The sequence below is a fragment of the Aotus nancymaae genome, unplaced genomic scaffold (assembly GCF_030222135.1).
Source record: "Aotus nancymaae isolate 86718 unplaced genomic scaffold, 86718_ANA_hifiasm-v0.15.2.pri h1tg000029l, whole genome shotgun sequence".
In the NCBI taxonomy this organism is placed as follows: Eukaryota; Metazoa; Chordata; class Mammalia; order Primates; family Aotidae; genus Aotus; species Aotus nancymaae.
In genome coordinates, this window is record NW_026988442.1 from 18,662,483 (window position 1) to 18,681,972 (window position 19,490).

The 19,490-nt window shown below is 41.7% G+C and overlaps 1 protein-coding gene and 1 pseudogene across 4 annotated transcripts in view; one reads left to right on the forward strand and one right to left on the reverse strand.

The window, feature by feature from the left end:
* The first annotated feature begins 5,468 nt into the window (after positions 1 to 5,468).
* DHX35 (DEAH-box helicase 35) overlaps positions 5,469 to 19,490 on the forward strand; it is an 81,635-nt gene continuing 67,613 nt past the window's right edge. For 3 of the 4 annotated variants that reach the window (XR_010344543.1, XM_064382434.1, XM_064382436.1), the window contains exons 1-3: positions 5,479 to 5,531; positions 13,407 to 13,540; positions 17,045 to 17,137. Coding sequence is in view for 3 of the 4 variants with exons in the window: in XM_064382434.1 (XP_064238504.1) it covers positions 5,492 to 5,531; positions 13,407 to 13,540; positions 17,045 to 17,137 (267 nt within the window). In the remaining variant the exon portion in view is untranslated. Of the gene's footprint in view, positions 5,532 to 13,406; positions 13,541 to 17,044; positions 17,138 to 19,490 lie in introns of all 4 variants that reach the window. The other variant, XM_064382435.1, reaches the window with a different exon arrangement.
* LOC135277070 (5S ribosomal RNA) lies at positions 8,289 to 8,397 on the reverse strand (annotated as a pseudogene).

The window sequence follows — 19,490 nt, forward strand, 5'->3', positions numbered from 1 at the left end:
GCCTGTAGTCCTAGGTATTTCGAGGGCTGAGGTGGGAGGATGGCTTCAGCCTGGAAGGATGAGACTGTAGTAAGCAGTGATTGTACCATTGTACTCCAGCCTGGGTGATAAAGTGACACCCCAACTCCAACAAAATTATTCTGGGTACTAAGATAAGAGTTTCTGGCCAGGCGTGGCAGCTCAACGCTTGTAATCCCAGCTACTCGGAAGCTGAGGCTGGAGAATCACTTGAACCTGGGAGGCGGAGGTTGCGGTGAGCCGAGATCACACCATTGCACTCCAGCCTGGGCAACAAGAGTCGGACTTCATCTCAAAGTTATGAAAAAGTTGGGGGGGCAATTTTTTACAAGGATCTTTTTATTAAAATGGCATTCTGATAATCACATTCTGATAATAAGCAATGACAGATACTCTGGGGCATACCCAGACCCTGAACTCTGCAAGGAAATAAATGAGGTGAATGTATTCATGTGTATTCTGTAAGCATGAAATACATACCTTAATGTTGAATATGTTCAGATCAACATTGTTAGGCTAAGTTTGCACACACACCTAGATGTATGTCCCAGTTTGCCTGGCAGAGTTCCAGTTTATGCCTCTTATCCCCAGGTCCCATTCTGGTTAACACTTCCTTTTATTCTCAAAAGTGTCCCAGTTTGAACTATAAAGTATATAGTTATCCTATAGAAAGCACCTTGCCTAAGAAGGCTGTCCCCAATTCACCCAACTTCATTGAATTGTGTGTCCCTCAGGCCAAAGAGACAGAGGCTGCTCTGGTTGCCAAATTCTTTCCAGTGGATCTTTCCACAACTCTGTACCCAAATCTTTGAAGCTGTGTAAGCACTTTTGCTTATGCGAATACCTGTGTGATCATTTGTGTGCAAGCCAACAAACCAGACAGGTTTATGTATGTTACAACAAGTTGTGGAAGACCACACCTTAGATTCTCGGGAAAATTCTGATATAACGCAATTTAGTAAACCAATTCTGCAAAGGACAGCCACTTTTCAGTTTTGGGGATGGCTGCCTCGTCTAGCTTGGTGGCAACCATAGGGCAGTTACAGAGTTTTTCTTAAGAATCTATCAGTTGTAGCAGGTGGATACATGGATGGTTATAATGGACATCTATTATTTTTGCTTCATTCATTCAGTCATTCATCTGCTGGCCATCTCACCCTTAGATTTCTCTCTGATGAACTATTCTGTTCCCAACTCTCAGTCCATGTGATTCTGGTGAAGCTGACCTAAGCTGACCCTGAAGGTGGAACGTGGGACCTAGGCCTAAGTCAATTAGTACATTATATTCCCTGGCTGAGTGATTGATTTAGGGATGGATACATGACCTGTCAGGAATACTTTTGCTAGGAAATTCTGGAAAGAGGTTTAATGCTTAAGAGGATGTGGTGGCTAAAACTGGCAGGGCCACCTCGTTCTACACTACACCTGAGTCAGTAGAAGGTGGACCACTATGATCAGAAAGAATCCTGGTTATGTGATACTTATCCTGATGCAGCTGCGTCTCAAGTCAGAACTACTCTTGGTTTTTTAATTTATATATATATATATATAAAATATATATACACACACACATATACATATATGTGTGTGTGTATATACATTTATGTGTGTGTGTGTGTGTGTATATATATATATATATTTTTTTTTTGGAGTTTTGTTCGTCACCCAGACTGGAGTGGGATGGCGCTATCTCAGCTCATTGCAACCTCCACCTCAGCCTCCTGAGTAGCTGGGATTACAGGTGTGTGCCACCATGCCCGGCTAATTTTTTTTTGGATTATTAGTAGAGACAGGGTTTCACCATGTTCTCCAACTCCTGACCTTAGGTGATCCACCCGCCTTGGCCTCCCAAAGTGCTGGGATTACAGATGTGAGCCACTGTGCCCAGCTGGACTTTTTAGTTTAAGCCATTTTTGTTTAAGAGAGGTTAGGTTGGGTTTTCTATCACTTATATCCATAAAATTCTTAACTGGTACAAAAATCAAAACTCTAAATTCTTTGCCTTCCTGAACATGGTCAATAGGTTTGGTCTGGAAGTATTTCAAAGCAAAAAATACCCTTTATCATAGGCATGGAAAAACTTCTATATTGTAACATGACTTTGAGGAACATTATCTTTCTGAAAAGCTTATCATTTGGAAATTGCAAAATACACCTTTATGTAACAAAATGATTACACTTTTATGGAATTGTTGGCAATGAACTAACTACATTCTGGATGCCATCTCAAGAAATACAGTTTTAATTTTAGAGCAGTTATTTATTTATTTTTTTTTTTGAGACAGAGTTTCACTCTTGTTACCCAGGCTGGAGTGCAATGGTGCAATCTCGGCTCACTGCAACCTCTGCTTCCTGGGTTCAGGCAATTCTCCTGCCTCAGCCTCCTGAGTAGCTGGAATTACAGGCACGCGCCACCTTGCCCAGCTAATTTTTTGTACTTTTAGTAGAGACGGGGTTTCACCACGTTGACCAGGATGGTCTCGATCTCTTGACCTCGTGATCCACCCGCCTCGGCCTCCCAAAGTGCTGGGATTACAGGCATGAGCCACCGCACCTGGCCTAGAGCAGTTATTTTAGCCCATTCTTTTTAGAACTTTCTGAGGGAGATGAACTAATTTTCTTCTAGGAGAGCATAGCTCTAATGATTTTAAATGGCCCATGTAGTTGAACAAACACTGGCCTGGGAATTAGCCTGAGTTCTAGTTTTAGCTCTAGTTTACTAAATTAGCTCATTGATTCTGACCAAGTCCTTTTAACTTCCATGTACCTCCATTTTCTACAAGACAAGAAATTCAGGCTAGGTAGAGGTTGCAGTGAGCAGAGATCACGCTGCTACACTCCAGCCTGGGCAACAGAGTGAGACTCCATCTCAAAAAATATAAAAAATAAATAAAATAATTTATCTATTTTATCTATTACTCATATAATGAAACCTTACTGTTGATGAAGAGACAGATTGGCCATGTCTGCATTATTGGATCATAATATTAAAGGTGGCGTGATCTCGGCTCACCGCAACCTCCGCCTCCCAGGTTCAAGTGATTCTCCAGCCTCAGCTTCCGAGTAGCTGGGATTACAAGCGTTGAGCTGCCACGCCTGGCCAGAAACTCTTATCTTAGTACCCAGAATAATTTTGTTGGAGTTGGGGTGTCACTTTATCACCCAGGCTGGAGTACAATGGTACAATCACTGCTTACTACAGTCTCATCCTTCCAGGCTGAAGCCATCCTCCCACCTCAGCCCTCGAAATACCTAGGACTACAGGCACATGCCACCATGGGGAATAATTGTTCTGTATCTGGATTTGCTTTAATCTTAAGGACATTAGGAATGGTGTATCTGACCAGGTTTCTCTGTCTTTACTATTGGAAATCATAAATGTGTGGCCTACATGAAGTAGGTGTGTATGTCATGGTGTGCACTTCAAGCCTCATTCCAGACTCCATGTTGATGTTGTGGTTTTATTTCCACAAACTAGGAATGGTCTCAACAAATTGTTCGTCAGCCTCCCAAGTAACAGGGATTACAGGTGACTGCCACCACACCCGGCTAATTTTTTTGTATTTTTAGTAGAGACAGAGTTTTGCCATGTTGGCCACGCTGGTCTCAAACTCTTACTTCACGTGATCTGCCTGCCTCAGCATCCCACAAGTGCTGGGATTACAGGTGCCTGGCCATGAAATAATCTTAAAAGTGGCATTTATTTCATTTTGCCTTATATTCATGTATAAACCTTGGTTTCCATATTTGGGCTGTTAGTAAAAATAAGACAAAAACAAAACAAGGAAGGATCAATATCATGAAAACTAAGCCTAAAGCATCTATACATTACTCAATAGGCACTTGTTACTGGTCTTATGAATGTGAATATGACATGGTCTTTGTCCTCAACAGGTTCCCTGTGTAATAGTTGTGGCAGGTAAACTACAAGTCAACTATAGAGGTTTTCTCACAAAAATGAGAATACAGGTTCTTAAGCTACAAGGGGAATGCTTAAGTTGGATAGATAATTTAGAGCTGGTCCTTTAAAGGATTAGGATAATTCAAAGGATGGATGGAGAATTCTAGGCAGAGGGATTAACGGGTATTGAATCCCTATATTAATTAATATAAAAATAAATCAAAGGAGATTATTTGTTGAATGAATCTATGCAGGTAAACTCAGACTTTTACCCCTGGTGGATTTGCTCTGAGTTGAGGAAATGAGCGCTAACATTGATTGAATGCCTGCTATGTTTTGTACTGTTACCTCCTTTACATGTTATCTCATTTAATACCCCTTTAAACATCATTTTACAATCAAAATTAAATGACAGCTAGGAGCTAGAAAACGGCAAAATTAGGATTCCAAGTCTGGACTGATTGTCCACAAAAGCCCTTGCTCTTGCATAACATGCCATTTCTTTCAAAGAATAGAGAATTTTCACAGCTTTTAAAATGCATAGATTCTGAAGCCTCTCACTTCCTCCCAATTAGTTGTCTACCTAGAAAGTTATTTCTTCCACTTGAGCTCATCACCCCTCCTTAGCGCTCCTTAGGATTAGTGTAATTTTTTTTTTCTTTGACCTCACCTTCCTCTGATGGATTAGTGTAATCTTTCCCAGGTATGTTAATCCTTAGTTTAGGAGCTTCTTAAAATGCGGGTTCCCAGGCCATGGCCCAGGACATCCATTCAGAATTGGATTGAGGCCTTGAATCTGTGTTTTTAACAAGCATTTGACTCAAGGGCATCAAACTGGAGGAAGCACTGGGTTAGTGGACCACCTTAATTGATCTACCCACTTTTAGTCTCTTCTTCCAACCTATTCTCTCCACCCCACCCCCAGTCTCCGTTTTTCCCCATTGCCCTCAAGGTCCCTGAAGACTTCCATATCATTTCACATTGTTTTATTTGGGGGCACTGTGCCGCAGTACCTGGGCGTACAGCAGGCGCCCAATATTTACTGACAAATCCAGCCCACGAGGTAGTTCCTATTATCCTTCAATCTGAAGATGAGACTAAAAGAGAAGTCGCCAAGTTGGGCTAGTTTGTAACATAATCATATTTCGTATTTAATCCAAAAAGCACTGCTTCAACGCCCACTGCGTGCAAAGTTCCACTCTCGGGCCAGCAGCCCTCTCCCAAAGTCGGTCCTTCCTAAGTGTGCGGCCGCCGTCCGTCCAGGACACGCCACGCTCCTAGAAGATCGCCTAGAGAAGCGACCCACCATGCTAAAGAGGGAGGCGGAGGAGCGCGCCCTTTTCTCCAAAATGGCTGAGCAGGATCATGTGGGCTCGGGGGCGGGGCCGGAGCGCTCGCCGGGGCCCGGCAGTGGATCACGTGGTTTAGACGGGGGCGGTGGCCATGGGGGCGTGGCCGTCACACGGCCGGATCCGCCAGGGCAGCCGCTCTTCGGGGGCCACGCCCCCCGGGCCCTGGGGGCCTCGTGCGCGGCGAGGGGGTGGAGCCTGCCTCGTGACCTTTTACCCCAGCATGGCTGCACTCGTGGGACCGGTGAAGTTCTGGCGACCCGGTAAGGCCTTTGGTAGAACGCTGGTCAAATGCGGCGGCCTGACTTCGGTCTTGGCGCCGCAGCCGGCGCCCTGGGGCCTGCAAACTGCTCGCAGGCCTGACCTCGGCGAGCTGGGCGCTGCCGCCTCTGCGGGTGGACTCTGTGGCTCAGGCGCCCCAGTGGTCCCAGGGATTCGGGGGTGCTCCCCTAGCTTTGGCAGAAAATCTGTGTGACCTTGTTAAAGTCTTCCAGCCTCCTCGGGCCTCGTCGTCTTCGTTACTGATGCTTGTCTTGCCCACCACGCGAGATGGGGAATCCTAAGGCTCCCCCTCGTGTCTCGTTACCGCCCTGGGATTGGGTTGGGGCCCGACAGACAATACTGCTCGCTGCTCAGGGCTTGCAAGCCCAAGTTATGGAGTCATACTGTCGGGGTTCGATTTTCATCTCTGCCTAGTAGTAGTAGGGTGACCTTGGGCGAGTCGCCTAACGCCTCTGAGCCATGACCTCTTTACCTGTAAAATGGGCAGAACAATAACTTTTATCCTGTAGGCTTCAATGACAAGCACGACTCGTTGTCAGACTTAGAATAAGTGCTCAAAAAAAGGGAAAGTGTGTTATTTTCTTTTAGTGTAATTGTGTCTACTCGGAATGTCTACTAGAAAAGGGAACACTCCTTCATATTGGCTGCGACTCACTCCCTCTCTTGCAGACTAACACGAATCACAATCACAAAATGCTTTGATTTGTCTCAATATTTACTCATCAATCAGGTTTTTATTGAATGTATATATGCCAGACCATACTAGATGCATTACTTCCTCTCTGCCATCAGTTTCTTGTAAAAAACAAAAGTTTTTAAATTACAGCTACCAGTTTGATTTTTTTCCCACCACCTGCACCCCTGCAGGTCTGGATGTGCAAAGTATATTGCAGCAAAAATGAAATGACACGAAGAATGTAATATAAGTAAAGCTTTTAATTTTTCAGTGGTTCCCTGAAATTCTGACCATGCATATAAGTGATGTGAGAGAGAAACCCAAGCAAGAAATGTGTTAATGCTTTTTAAAAATTTGTAGTTTGTCACTTGACAGTTTTATGATTCAGCATTTCAAGTCATCAGCCAGTTAGCCATCCCGAGTTTTATTTGCATCCAAAACTAGGAACGTGTAAGTAAAGAATACTTTTGATTTATTCACGCTTTTAGTAACAGGTGAAAGTGTTAGGTATGATAAAGACCTGAATGAACTGTTTGAAATCAGACCAGGGTACTATTTTGGTTAAAGAATATGGAATTACTTTAAGAGTTCTGTTTTATTATTTAGTTCATCCATTGAGGGTACATTTATTGAAAACCTAACCCTGTGTTCAGGAGATAAATACAGATGCTCAGGGTTCTGCTCTCAAGTTGCCCTCTCTCTCTTAGTTGAATATAAAGTTAGATGTCCTCTGGAAGAGATTTTACTATGAGGCTATGAGGCAGAGTAAGGTGGTGGTAAAGAAGATGAGCTCTAGAGTCAGACTGCAGTGCCCATCTTGTCTACGTCTTATTAAGTTTAGTCACTTAAGTTCTCAAAGTCTTAATAACTCTATCTGTAAATTGGTTATAATACCTACCCAAAGTATTCTTGTGAGGATTAAATGAGAATAATATACAAAAGGCTTTTAGCACTAGACAGGTTACTATTATAATTATATGGAAGTATGTAAGAGGGAGGGAAAGTTGAATGTGTGGATAAGAGATACTTCATTAAGGTGGTATTTTTGGAGTGAAAATTAAAGGATGAATAAGGTTTTGTATGGAACTCTAAGCAAAGGGCGCATCATGAACAAAGGCAGAATGGGATTTGTGCCTTTAGAATGTCGAGAAAGCCAAAATAATTGAGCAGTGTGATGGTGAAGTGCTAGAGTATGTTTTCGGGTATGACAGGAGATGAAGTTAGAAAGTAGGTAGGGGGGCTCACTGCGAAAGGTCTTCATGACAAGATAAAAAATTTGAACTTCATTGTTTTTAAACAGGGACAAATCAGTTTTACTTTAGAAAGGTAACACTGGCAGTGGAATAGACAGTGTATGGAGGAGGAAATTAGAGAAGGTATACCGAAATCCAGGATGGATGTTAAAAACCTCAATTCTGGCCTGGGAGCTTAGAGTAGGGTCCTGTTGGAGAGACATTTTAGAGGAAGATGTGGGAGAAGATGAAGTCAGTAATGACTTGATTTGTGGGTTGGGTGACTGTCTGGGTTAGTGATTCTCAAGTTTGCTTTATAGTTGAATCACTTGGGAAGCTCTGAAAAGCCCTGACGTCCAGTTGCACTCCACACCAATAAATTAGAATTTTGGAGGGCTAGGAGTGAGTCATCAGTGTTTTTTAAAGTTTCTAAGGAATTCCAGCATGCATCAAAATTTGGGAACCGTTGGTCTAGGTAAATTGTGTTGTCATTAGTTAAAATGGGAATAACTTTAATGGGAATAACTTTAATACACAATTATTGGGTCCTTGCTTAGTGTTAGTCACTTTCATTTACATAAAAATGTAAATACATGTGCATGATGAAAACTTTACAGTATCTTATTACAGTAACAGTATCTCTGTGATGGCAATAATACTCTTAATGAGGAAATTCAAATGTGAAGTAGATTGTGGGAAATGCAGGGTGAAAGTCAGGGAGGTGGTTGAAGCTGGATATAAGGCCAGGCATATACTGTAGGCCTATAGTTACAGAGGCCTTTCAGTGTCTAAGTGAGCCACTGCGCCTGGCCTATTTTTATTTTTTTAAAAGCCTACAGCACCCAGTATTCCCAGGGGGTCTCCCATCCAAGTACTAACCAGGCCTAACCCTGCTTAGCTTCCGAGATCAGGTGTGTTCAGGGTGGTATGGCCGTAGATTACAGGAAGTCTTTCATGAGAAGATACACTATTTATCAGCTGACACACTATACTTATAAAAGAGCTCAGCTGGGCACAGTGGCTCACGCCTGTAATCCCAGCACTTTGAGAGGTCAATGTGGGCTGATCATCTGAGGTCAGGAGTTCAAGACCAGCCTGACCAACATGACGAAACCCCATCTCTACTAAACAAATACAAAAATTGATCCAAGATGACTGATCACTGGCAGCTCGGGCACGTAGCCCCCAGTGAAAGCGCAGAGAACGAGAGGACGCCACACTTTCAGACGAATATTTGTAGCTCACGGACCAGGAGATTCCCAGCGGAGGAGCTCCACGGGTCACCAGAGCGACTCTTGTGGCCGGCGCGGCGGTTTTGCTGGCGCCTTAAAGCGGTAGTTCTTGGTGCAGAGTCCAGAGATTCCTGGGCAGAAAGGCACCATCAACCTTAACACCGCTGTCTTGGCCGGCGCAGTGGATTGCTCAGATTTCGGCGCTGGGAATCAAAAAGTTGGACGTCCGCTCAGAGACCTAGTTAGAAAGTCGGTAATTACAAAGATGACAGATGGATAAATATATAATGAAGGGAAGAAAGCAGCCTAAATAGTCAGAGAATAATCAAAATCAGAATGCCTCTCCCTCTACAGGGGATCGCAATTCCTCATCAGTAATGGAACAAGGCTTAATGGAGAACGAGTGTGTTCCAATAACAGAAGCAGGTTTCAAAATGTGGGTGATGAGAAACTTCTGTGAATTAAAAGAACTTGTTCTAACCCAATGCAAAGAAACTAAGAACCTTAAAAAAAGGTTTGACGAAATGCTAACGAGAATGGACAATTTAGAGAGGAATATAAGTGAATTGATGGAGCTGAAAAGCACAACACGAGAACGTCGCGAAGCATGCACAAGCTTAAACAGTTGAATTGATCAAGCAGAAGAAAGGATATCAGAAGTCGAGGACCAGCTCAGTGAAATGAAACGAGAAGACAAGATTGGAGAAAAAAGGATAAAAAGGAATGAGCAAAGTCTCCAGGAAATATGGGACTATGTGAAAAGACCTAATCTACGTTTGATAGGTGTACCTGAATGTGACGAAGAGAATGAATCCAAGTTGGAAAATACTCTTCAGGATATCATTCAGGAAAACTTTCCCAACCTAGCAAGGCAGGGTAATATTCAACTCCAGGTAATACAGAGAACACCACAAAGATATTCTTCAAGAAGACCAACCCCAAGGCACATAATTGCCAGATTTATTAGGGTTGAAATGAAGGAGAAAATACTAAGGGCAGCCAGAGAGAAAGGTCAGATTACCCACAAAGGGAAATCTATCAGACTCACAGCAGATCTCTCAGCAGAAACCCTACAAGCCAGAAAAGAGTGGGGACCAATATTTAACATCCTTAAAGAAAAGAACTTTCAACCCAGAATTTCCTATCCAGCCAAACTAAGCTTTATGAGCGAAGGAAAAATTAAATCTTTTGCGAACAAACAAGTACTTAGAGACTTCACCACCACCAGGCCTGCTTTACAAGAGCTTCTGAAAGAAGCACTATACATATAAAGGAACAACCAATATCAGCCTTTCCAAAAATATATTAAAAAGCAAAGAACATTAATACAATGAAAAATTTACATCAACTAATGGGTAAAACAGCCAGCTAGCATCAAACGCCAGTATTAAACTTATATATATTTCAATTGGATAAAAAGCCAAAACCCATCGGTATGCTGCATCCAGACCCATCTTACATGCAACAATACACAAAGACTCAAAGAGAAGGAGGAAGATTTACCAACCAGAGAGTAAAAATAAACAAATAAACAAAAAGCAGGAGATGCAATTCTCGCCTCTGATAAAGTAGACTTTAAAGCAACAAAGATCAAAAGAGGCAAAGAAGGACATTACATAATGGTAAAAGGATCAATGTAACAAGAATAGCTAACGATTCTATAGATCAACGAGATAGAAAATTAACAAGGATATTCAGGACTTGAACTCAGACCCGGAACAAGTAAACTTAATAAACATTTATAGAACTCTCCACTTCAAATACACAAAACATACATTACCACCTCACACCTATTCCAAAAGTGACTATACAATTGGAAGTAAATCACTCCTCAGTAATCGCATAGCATTTCATAGGTTTAAATGAAATATTGGTTGGCTGTTTGTTTGTTATCTTCTTCCCTTATTCCTTCCTGACTACATCATTAAGTATAATTATCAGTATACAAGAGGTTTTCAATACCCATTACTAAATTGCATTCTAGCCTGGGCAAGAAAGCAATACTCCCATTCTCTCTCTCTCTTTCTTTTCCTTTTTCCTCCTCCCCATTCTCTCTCTCTCTTTCTCTTCCTTTTTCCTCCTCCGCATTCTCTCTCTTTTTCTCTTTTAAAAAAAAAAAAAAAGTATCAAATCTAAGACCTTAAACTTTGAAACTACAAAAAAAAAAAAAATACAAAAATTTGCCAGGCCTGGTGGTGCATGCCTGTAATCCCAGCTACTCAGGAGGCTGAGGCTGGAGAATTGCTTGAATCCGGGAGGCGGAGGTTGCAGTGAGCTGAGATCGCGCCACTGCACTCCAGCCTGGGCAACAAGAGTGAAACGGTCTCAAAAAAAAAAAAAAAAAAAAGATACAAGGGAGGAATGCAGTAGTGCAAAAGACATGTTAAAATATTCCAGAGAGGTTATGAAGGTTTAAAACATGATTTGAAAAGGTGAGAAATTCAGGACAAAAATACAGCAGAAGAGGATAAGGTATTTGTCTTTGTTTTCTTGGGTAACAGTTACAAGGAATTATTAAGATACAGAGACAAGAAGGGAAGAAAGGAAAGGAAAGGAAACCTGCCTCTTTGAGCACAGGCATTTTTCCAGGTCCTGTTCCATCTTTTATCTTGTTGAGAGGAAGGTCAACATTTTGGCAAAAGCAACGTAACAATGCCCCACTTACCTGATTTTTGGCAATCTTGAACCTCTGAAACACAATTGTGTTCCTGGAAATAAATGGAAGAGGGTCAGAAATCTAAAGCAGTGATTCTAAACTTAGCTCTAGGGGGTCTATGGACCCCCAGAATTTTTATATTCTGGTAAATTCTGTGTGTGTGTGTGTGTGTGTGTGTGTGTGTGTGTGTGTGTTTGAGATGGAGTTTTGCTCTTGTTGCCTAGACTGGAGTGCAGTGGCGCAATCTTGGCTCACTGCAACCTCCGCCTCCCGAGTTCAAGCAATTCTTCTGCTTCAGCCTCCTGAGTAGCTGGGATTACAGGTGTGTGGCACCACATCCAGCTAATTTTGTATTTTTAGTAGAGACGGGGTTTCACCGTGTTGGTCAGACTGGTCTCAAACTCCCGACCTCAGGTGATCTGCCCTCCTCGGCCTCCCAAAGTGTTGGGATTACAGGTGTGAGTCACTGAGCATGGCCAAGTCTGGTGTGTTTTTTAGGAGAGGGAGTTCATAGCCTTTATCAGATTTTTGAAGCAATCTGAGAACCGTAAAAAGTGTAAAAATAAGTCACTGGGCTGAATATTCTTGTTATAAAGCTCCTGTGCCTTCACATAGCATCACAGATTCTGAGTTCATAAGACCTAGGAGATGATAGTTATGGGTTATTATCACTGTAGTGCCCCAGCAGGAGGCTGTATAGCATGGGTTTGCTCTAGGGAGGATTTTTATTCATTCACGAGGCAGCATACTCCAGTGCTGAACAGTGCTACCTTTTAGAAGTATCTTCCTTACCTAGAGTTGAAATTTGAACCCTGTGTCATTTACCTGTTAATCCTGGTTCTGTCCTAAGGTTACAGCAGCAAATCAGCATGAAAAGTTACGGAAGCTGATCATAAAATTTAAAATCATTTTTCTCCTGAGTTTTCTGTTTGAGCTAAAAGTGTATTGAACCTTCAGCAGGTTTTCATGATGGTATATGGCTTCCCTATTCTTCATCATTCTGAGCACCAGTTTGCCATTGTTCTTAGCAAGAAGGTGGGGTGAAGATCTCTTGTTTAATCTGCCAGCATGGCCGTTTCTGGGAATAGCATTTCTCATCTAACCGTGGACTCCATGGTTCCAATGGGGACTGTCATTTACTGCATCCCATTCCACTGGCCATGGTTGATTGTCTTGGGGTGGGAATTGGACCTAAGCTGGGAGAAGAAGTCAGTCCCTGGTTGTCCAGTATAAAAGAACCTCCCCAGCCCCCCATTACAACACATACTTGGGACTTCCTGTCCCCCTTACAGTGTCTTTATTTCTCTCCATAGCACTTTAATTCACTAAGTTACCTTCCACTGAGAGGAAGAATTAAAAAAGCAAGTGAGCTCTGTGAGGGTAGGGCTGGCATCTGTATTGTTCACTGCAGTGTTTCTAGTGCTTAGAGCAATGCCTGGCATAAAGTGGGCCCTCGGTCCATCCTTGCTGGTCCTTGCTGGGTGAGCAATGAATGGTTGGTAGAGGATTGTAAGCGTGGACCCTGGCACTGCCAGCAGCCTTGTTTCCAGCTCCTGTAGAGTAGCCAGCCCAAGGGGCTGGAAGGAACCTGCAAGAGGTGCCAAGATGAGAGAAAGGAGAAAGCCATGGCTGCTTTGAGTGCCCAGTTTCTGTCATCTCAGCCTTATTGCCATCCTACAGTAACAGGATTCATCCTTTCAACTCAGCTAATTCCCACTGGGTTTCTTTCACTGTTGTTAAGAATTCAGTAATCACATGGACATGGGGCCAGAACTGAAGACACTGTACACTGGAATACACAGTTCTGAGTGGGCAATTTGGAGCTCGGGGGACTGCCATCTCGTTTATTTTTGACACTGCGGTGAAGCCTTTAGGGAAGATTTTTGGTTCCTCGTAGGCACTTTTCTGGATGCTTTCCTAAAGTTAAAGTTGAATACCTTTGAGTAGTTTGAGATAAAAAGTATTGTTTCTATTGTATACCTTCATCTTTGAAGATTTGTAACCTTAACACCTTTTCTGTTCATTGTGTCAGAGAATCTGAAAAAACATTTCTGCTGCAGGTACAGAGGGGCCAGGTGTAAGCATTTCTGAAGAGAGACAAAGTCTGGCTGAAAACTCTGGGACAACAGTTGTTTACAACCCTTACGCTTCCCTTTCCATAGAGCAGCAGAGGCAGAAGCTGCCAGTGTTCAAGGTACGTCAAATAATCATGTTCAACCCATGGGCTTGAATCGTGTGTCTGCTTAGCTTTACACTTAGCACTGAAGGGAATGATGCCCTCCTCTTACTAGAACACAGTGAGCTCAGAGAAACCTTTATCCTAAGGGATGACTTTTCATATTATGTATTTTTTAGTTAACCTTATAAATCTTGAAAGTCCTTAATATTATATATACACACATATATACACATAACATACACATATGTATGTGTATATATGTATGTGTGTGTGTGTGTATATATATATATATTTTCCTGTTTTTTTTTTTGTAGAGACGGGGTTTATCCATGTTGGTCAGGCTTGTCTCGAACTCCTGACCTCAGATGATCCGCCCATATCGACCTTCCAAAGTGCTGGGATTACAGGCGTGAGCCACTGTGCCGGCAAAAGTCCTTAAGATTTTTTCAGTTGCACTGTGAATGACATTTTCTCCCCTTCATTTCTTTCAATTATGGACAATTTCAGACATACAGAAAAGTAGATAAAATAGCAGTTAATTTCTATATAGCAGGTTACCAACATATGGCCAATTTTTGCTTTATTTTTAAAGACATTTCTTTAAACAAGTTTAATTGGGAACATGAAGTTGTTTCTGCTGAAGAAACCAGTTAATACTCTGACTTCCTCTGAGACAGTGACGGGATTTTAGTATGGTTACTAACCAAGTTCACTTCCAGACACTCGATTTTATTAGTGCTCATGAAATGGATGTGTGCTCAGCTACAACAGACCAAAGTGCAAACTAGAATCCATTCAGAACATGTTCATTTATGGTTAACGATAGTTCTCCAGGACAGATGGTCACAGTTGATGTATACACTTTCTCCCTGTTGGCACGTCCACACGGGAAGCCAAATTGTAATCAGGAAGTACAGAGCCAAGGCAAGTTACAGAAATGTCATACATCCCTGATGAGGGGTGAATTCTCCCTGCTCCACAGGATGCCTCTGAAATGACCCGAGTAGGTGCGGCCACCAGCACCTGTGTCTCTGTCTTTCTCTTGGACGGTGCTGGGTGAAAGGTGCCATGTTCTATTTATTTATTTATTTATTTAAGAGGCAGTGTCTTCTTGTGTTGCTCAGGCTGGTCACGAACCCCTGGGATCAAGCAGTTCTCCTGCCTCAGCCTCCCAAAGTGCTGGGATTACAGGTGTGGACAGTTCAAAAGTGCCAAGTTCTTATTCTCAGGGAGTTTTGTTTTTTTTTTGTCTAGACTGTGCTGATAATTCCTCTTCTATTAATATCTTCTTTTTCCAAATAGATAGGAAACAGCAGCCTTCTTAATTTAGCCAGATTGCCTTACTTGGAGTTTTATGTGTCTCCCAATATTTTAGTCACATGTGAACTGACTGTCTCCGGGTTTCTTCCTCTAGTGACTCATGGCATTCACTACGTGTGAATGTTAGCAAGTTTGACTCTCAGGAGATGGGATGATAGGTTCACTCTTGCTTTCTCACCACTGAGGGACACAGTTTGAGCAATGTTGAAGTGTCTGGACTCTGGAGCTAGACTTTAGGGTTTGAACTCAAGCTCCACCATTTGTGTGCTGTGTGACCTCATTTCCCCAATCTGAGCTTTTTTTCCTTATCTGTGATGTGGGACTAATAGTAGCACCTACCTCATAGGACTGTTACGAGGACTGGATTAGATCGTTCATGCAGAGCATTTAGCAGGATACCTGACATGTAGGAAATGCTCAAGTACAACGGAACTTATTGTTTACCCAAGTATCTAAATTTCGGCCTTTTCTTGACTATTCTTTGTCTTCCAACTGTACTTATAAGATAACATAAATGAAACAGCAAATGGAAAAAAAAAGCAACAAGAAGTTGAGAAATGTTGATGAAATTAGAATGGTAAGAACAAGGGTATAAGGTATTGATATAAAGCAAAGCAGAGTTCAAGTACAGTTGAGATCTTATAGGATGTTAAAGATAAATCTAGAAAAAGGAAAAAAAAACTTACCTTTACACCATCCCTTGTCCCATTCAAACAAAAAGTAAAAGTAGCTTTAAATACAGAAGTCGGAGGCCAGGTGCAGTGGCTCATGCCTATAATCCTATAGCATTTTTGGAGACCGAGTTAGGCAGATCACTTGAGGCAAGGAGTTCGAGACCAGCTTGGCCAACATGGTGAAACCCTGTCTCTACTAAAAATACAAAAAATTAGCCGGACGTGGTGGCACATGCTTGTAATCCCAGCTACTTGGGAGGCTGAGGCAAGAGAATCCTTGAACCCAGGCGGTGGAGGGTGCAGTGAGCCAAGATCATGCCATTGCACTCCAGCCTGGGCAACAGAGTGAGACTCCATCTCAAAAAACAAAACCAAACAGATGTTGGAACTAAAGCAGCAACAAATCTTTAAAGATCATTGCCTCTTCCTCAACACCATTACGAGGCACCTGTTCCCTTGTCTGTAGGCTGCTGTGTAGGCAAAAGTGACTCCAGCTTGGATGCAAATCTGCCATGTTCACTTCTGATTAGCCCCAGTCTTGTAAATGCCTCCTGATCTCTGCTTGGTGTCTTGTCCTTAGTGTAAGAACATGTCAACTTCTCTGGGGGCAGAGGCTTCTTGTTTTGTTTTGTTTAAAGAGTCTACACATAAACAAATAGATATGTGTTTGCCATTAAAAAAATGCAATTGCTAGTTTATTATTCACACTGTTCTATATCTTACTTCCTTTTCTTAACATATCTTGTAGATCATTCCATATCAGTACAAATAGATATTTCCTCTTCTTATTAACTGCAAGTTATTCCATTATTGGAGTATTTTATAACTGATTTAACCAAACTTTTTGTTGATCATCATTTAGGCTGTTTGAATTTATAAACAAATTCTGTAGTGAGTATGCTTGTATTTATGTCTTTGTGAGCATGTAGTAGTATGTGTATAATATAATTTCTTATGAGTGAAAACCTTTTTTTTTTTTTTGAAGTGGAGTTTCTCTCTTGTTGCCCAGGCTGGAGTGCAATGGCATGATCTCGGCTCACTGCAACCTCCACCTCCTGGGTTGAAGCGATTCTCTTGCTCAGCCTTTTGAGTAGCTGGAATTACAGGCATGTGCCACCATGCCTGGTGAATTTTGTATTTTTAGTAGAGACGGGGTTTCTCCATGTTGGTCAGGCTGGTCTCGAACTCCCGACCTCAGGTGATCCACCCACTTCAGCCTCCCAAAGTGTTGAGATTGTAGGCATGAGCCACTGCGCCCGGCTTTTTTTTTTGCTTGTTTGTTTGTTTTTTGAGTGAAAATCTTAAAGGGCACATGCATTATGTATTTTGATGAGTGTTACATTTAATTGCAGTTGTTTCAGCTCATACTGAGGAATAGTACCTGAGAGTTAGAAATACATTTCAATAGTTCTTTTTAAAATTTACTTTCCTTTGAAAACAGCTCATTTCACAATGTTTAAATATTGTTATTTAGGTCTTTTGAGACAATGTATGGCTATTTACAATGTGTGTTATTCTTTTTCAGCTTAGGAATCATATTTTATACTTGATAGAAAATTATCAGACAGTGGTGATTGTTGGTGAAACGGGATGTGGGAAGAGCACACAGATTCCTCAGGTGAGTACATATTTAATATGTATCTTTATACTTCGATTAGGCTGGAAGGATTTAATAACTTGAGAACTCTCTAACTCTCTTTACTATCATTTCCTTTTTTTTTTTTTTTTTTTTTTTTTGAGACAGAGTCTTGCTCTGTCGCCCAGGCTGGAGTGCAGTGGCGTGATCTCAGCTCACTGCAACCTCCGCTTGCTGGGTTCAAGTGTTTCTCCCTGCCTCAGCCTCCCGAGTAGCTGAGATTACAGGCACCCGGCACCACATCCAGGTAATTTTTGTGTTTTTAGTAGAGATGTGGTTTTATCATTATTGGCCAAGCTGGACTTGAACTCCTGACCTCAGGTGATCTGCCTGCCTTGGCCTCCCAAAGTGCTGGGATTACAGGGGCAAGCCACTGCGCCTGGCCTATCATTTACATTTTTAAGGTCTCCTCTCAGGAAATATTCACTTCAACTAGATATTTTTTATCAAACTTTTGGGGCTTATAATTTCTTTGATTAGTACTAAAGTAACAGTTTGTCTTCGATTTTTTATATTTCCAAAATAGTAATGGCATAGCCATCCCTGAAAGTTACAATGGACACTCATTCAGAGATGTGTAATACAGAGTTTTTATCCTTAAATAGTTACAGTTGAAGAGGTGGGGTAAAATGAATATTGTTATGATTGTAAATAAAAATTTACTATTATAGAATTATGCAGTGCTATGGAAGAATTCTTTCTTACTGGGAAAAATCATATTTGGTATGGATAGGAGTAGAAAGAAGGATCAAGAAGGGCCTTGTAAAGGAACTGGCATTTGAAATTGACCTGAATTATCAGTGGGAGCTGACTGAGAAGATATTCCAAGCCGGTGAATATTGTGGTTATAGGTATTGGGGTGGAGAAATGTAGGGTGAGTTCAGAGTGTGTCTTAAGAACTTTGACTTGAAGACTGAAGACTGACCAAGCTTGAGAGACCTTTCAGGTCCTTCTTTCCTTTTTTAATGTTAATTTTCTTGAAGTATGAAATATGTGTAGGAAAGTACCAAAGTACCTGTATCATAATTGTACACCTTGATCCATTTCCACAAGTGGAATACATCTGTTACCAACACCCACATCAAGAAACAGAACATTACCAAAACCCCAAGAACTCTTCTTCTATGTCCCATTCTGGTCTCTAACTGCCCTCTCTGCCCACCCCTACAATCATGAATACAAGGTAACTCTTATTCTGGTAGTAACATTATAAATTAGTTTTGCCTATTTTTGAATTTTATAAAGGAGTAACATACCTTCTTTTGTCCAACATTGTGTGTTTGAGTCTTCCCTGTTGTTGAATTAGTTGCAGGTGGATCACAGGGTCAGCAGTTTAAGACCAGCCTGACCAATATGGTAAAACCCCATCACTACTAAAAAATACAAAAATTAGCCAGGCATGGTGGTGCATGCCTGTAGTCCCAGCTACTCAAGAGGCTGAGGCAGGAGAATCGCTGGAACTCAGGAGGCAGAGGTTGCAGTGAGCCGAGATTGTGCCACTGCACTCCACCTGGCGACAGAGCGAGACTCTGTCTCAAAAAAAAAAAAAAATCAGAAGTCACAAAGAGACATAAAAAGAGGGATTTCTTTCTGCCTTGTCTTCCTGGTACTTGTTTCCTTTGTGCAGTTACAATCAATATTATCAGTTTTTTGGTAGAAATTTTTTCATGCATTAACAGAGAATGTGTGTGTGTGTGTGTGTGTGTGTGTGTGTGTATGTGTGTGTATGCACATATATGCCCTATTTTAAACATGAAATATCTACACGTGTTTTAGTATGCCTTGTCTTTTTTTTTTTTTAACTTATTTATTTATTTTAGGCAGAGTCTCGCTCTGCACCCAGGCTGGAGTGCAGTGGCGCAATCTTGGCTTACTGCAACAGCCTCTGCCTCCTGAGTTCAAGCAATTCTCCTGCCTCAGCCTCCTGAGTAGCTGGGATTACAGGTGCACACCACCATGCCCAGCTAATTTTTGTATTTTTAGTAGAGATGGGGTTTTACCATGTTGGTCAGGCTAGTCTTGAACTGCTGACCTCATGATCCGCCCACCTCTGCCTCCCAAAGTGCTAGGATTACAGGCATGAGCCATCACACCCGGCCCTACTTATTCTTTAGTTTTAAAAAGTTGTTTTTAATTGACACATTATGCATATTTATGGGATACAGTGTAATGTTTGGATATTTGTATTTGTTTTTTAATGATCAAATTAGGGTCATTGGCATATCCCTCACCTCAAACATTTATCATTTCTTTGTGGTGAGGACATTCAGAATTCTCTCTGAGCTATTTTGAAGTCTACAGCACATTATTGTAACTATAGCCACTCTACTGTGCA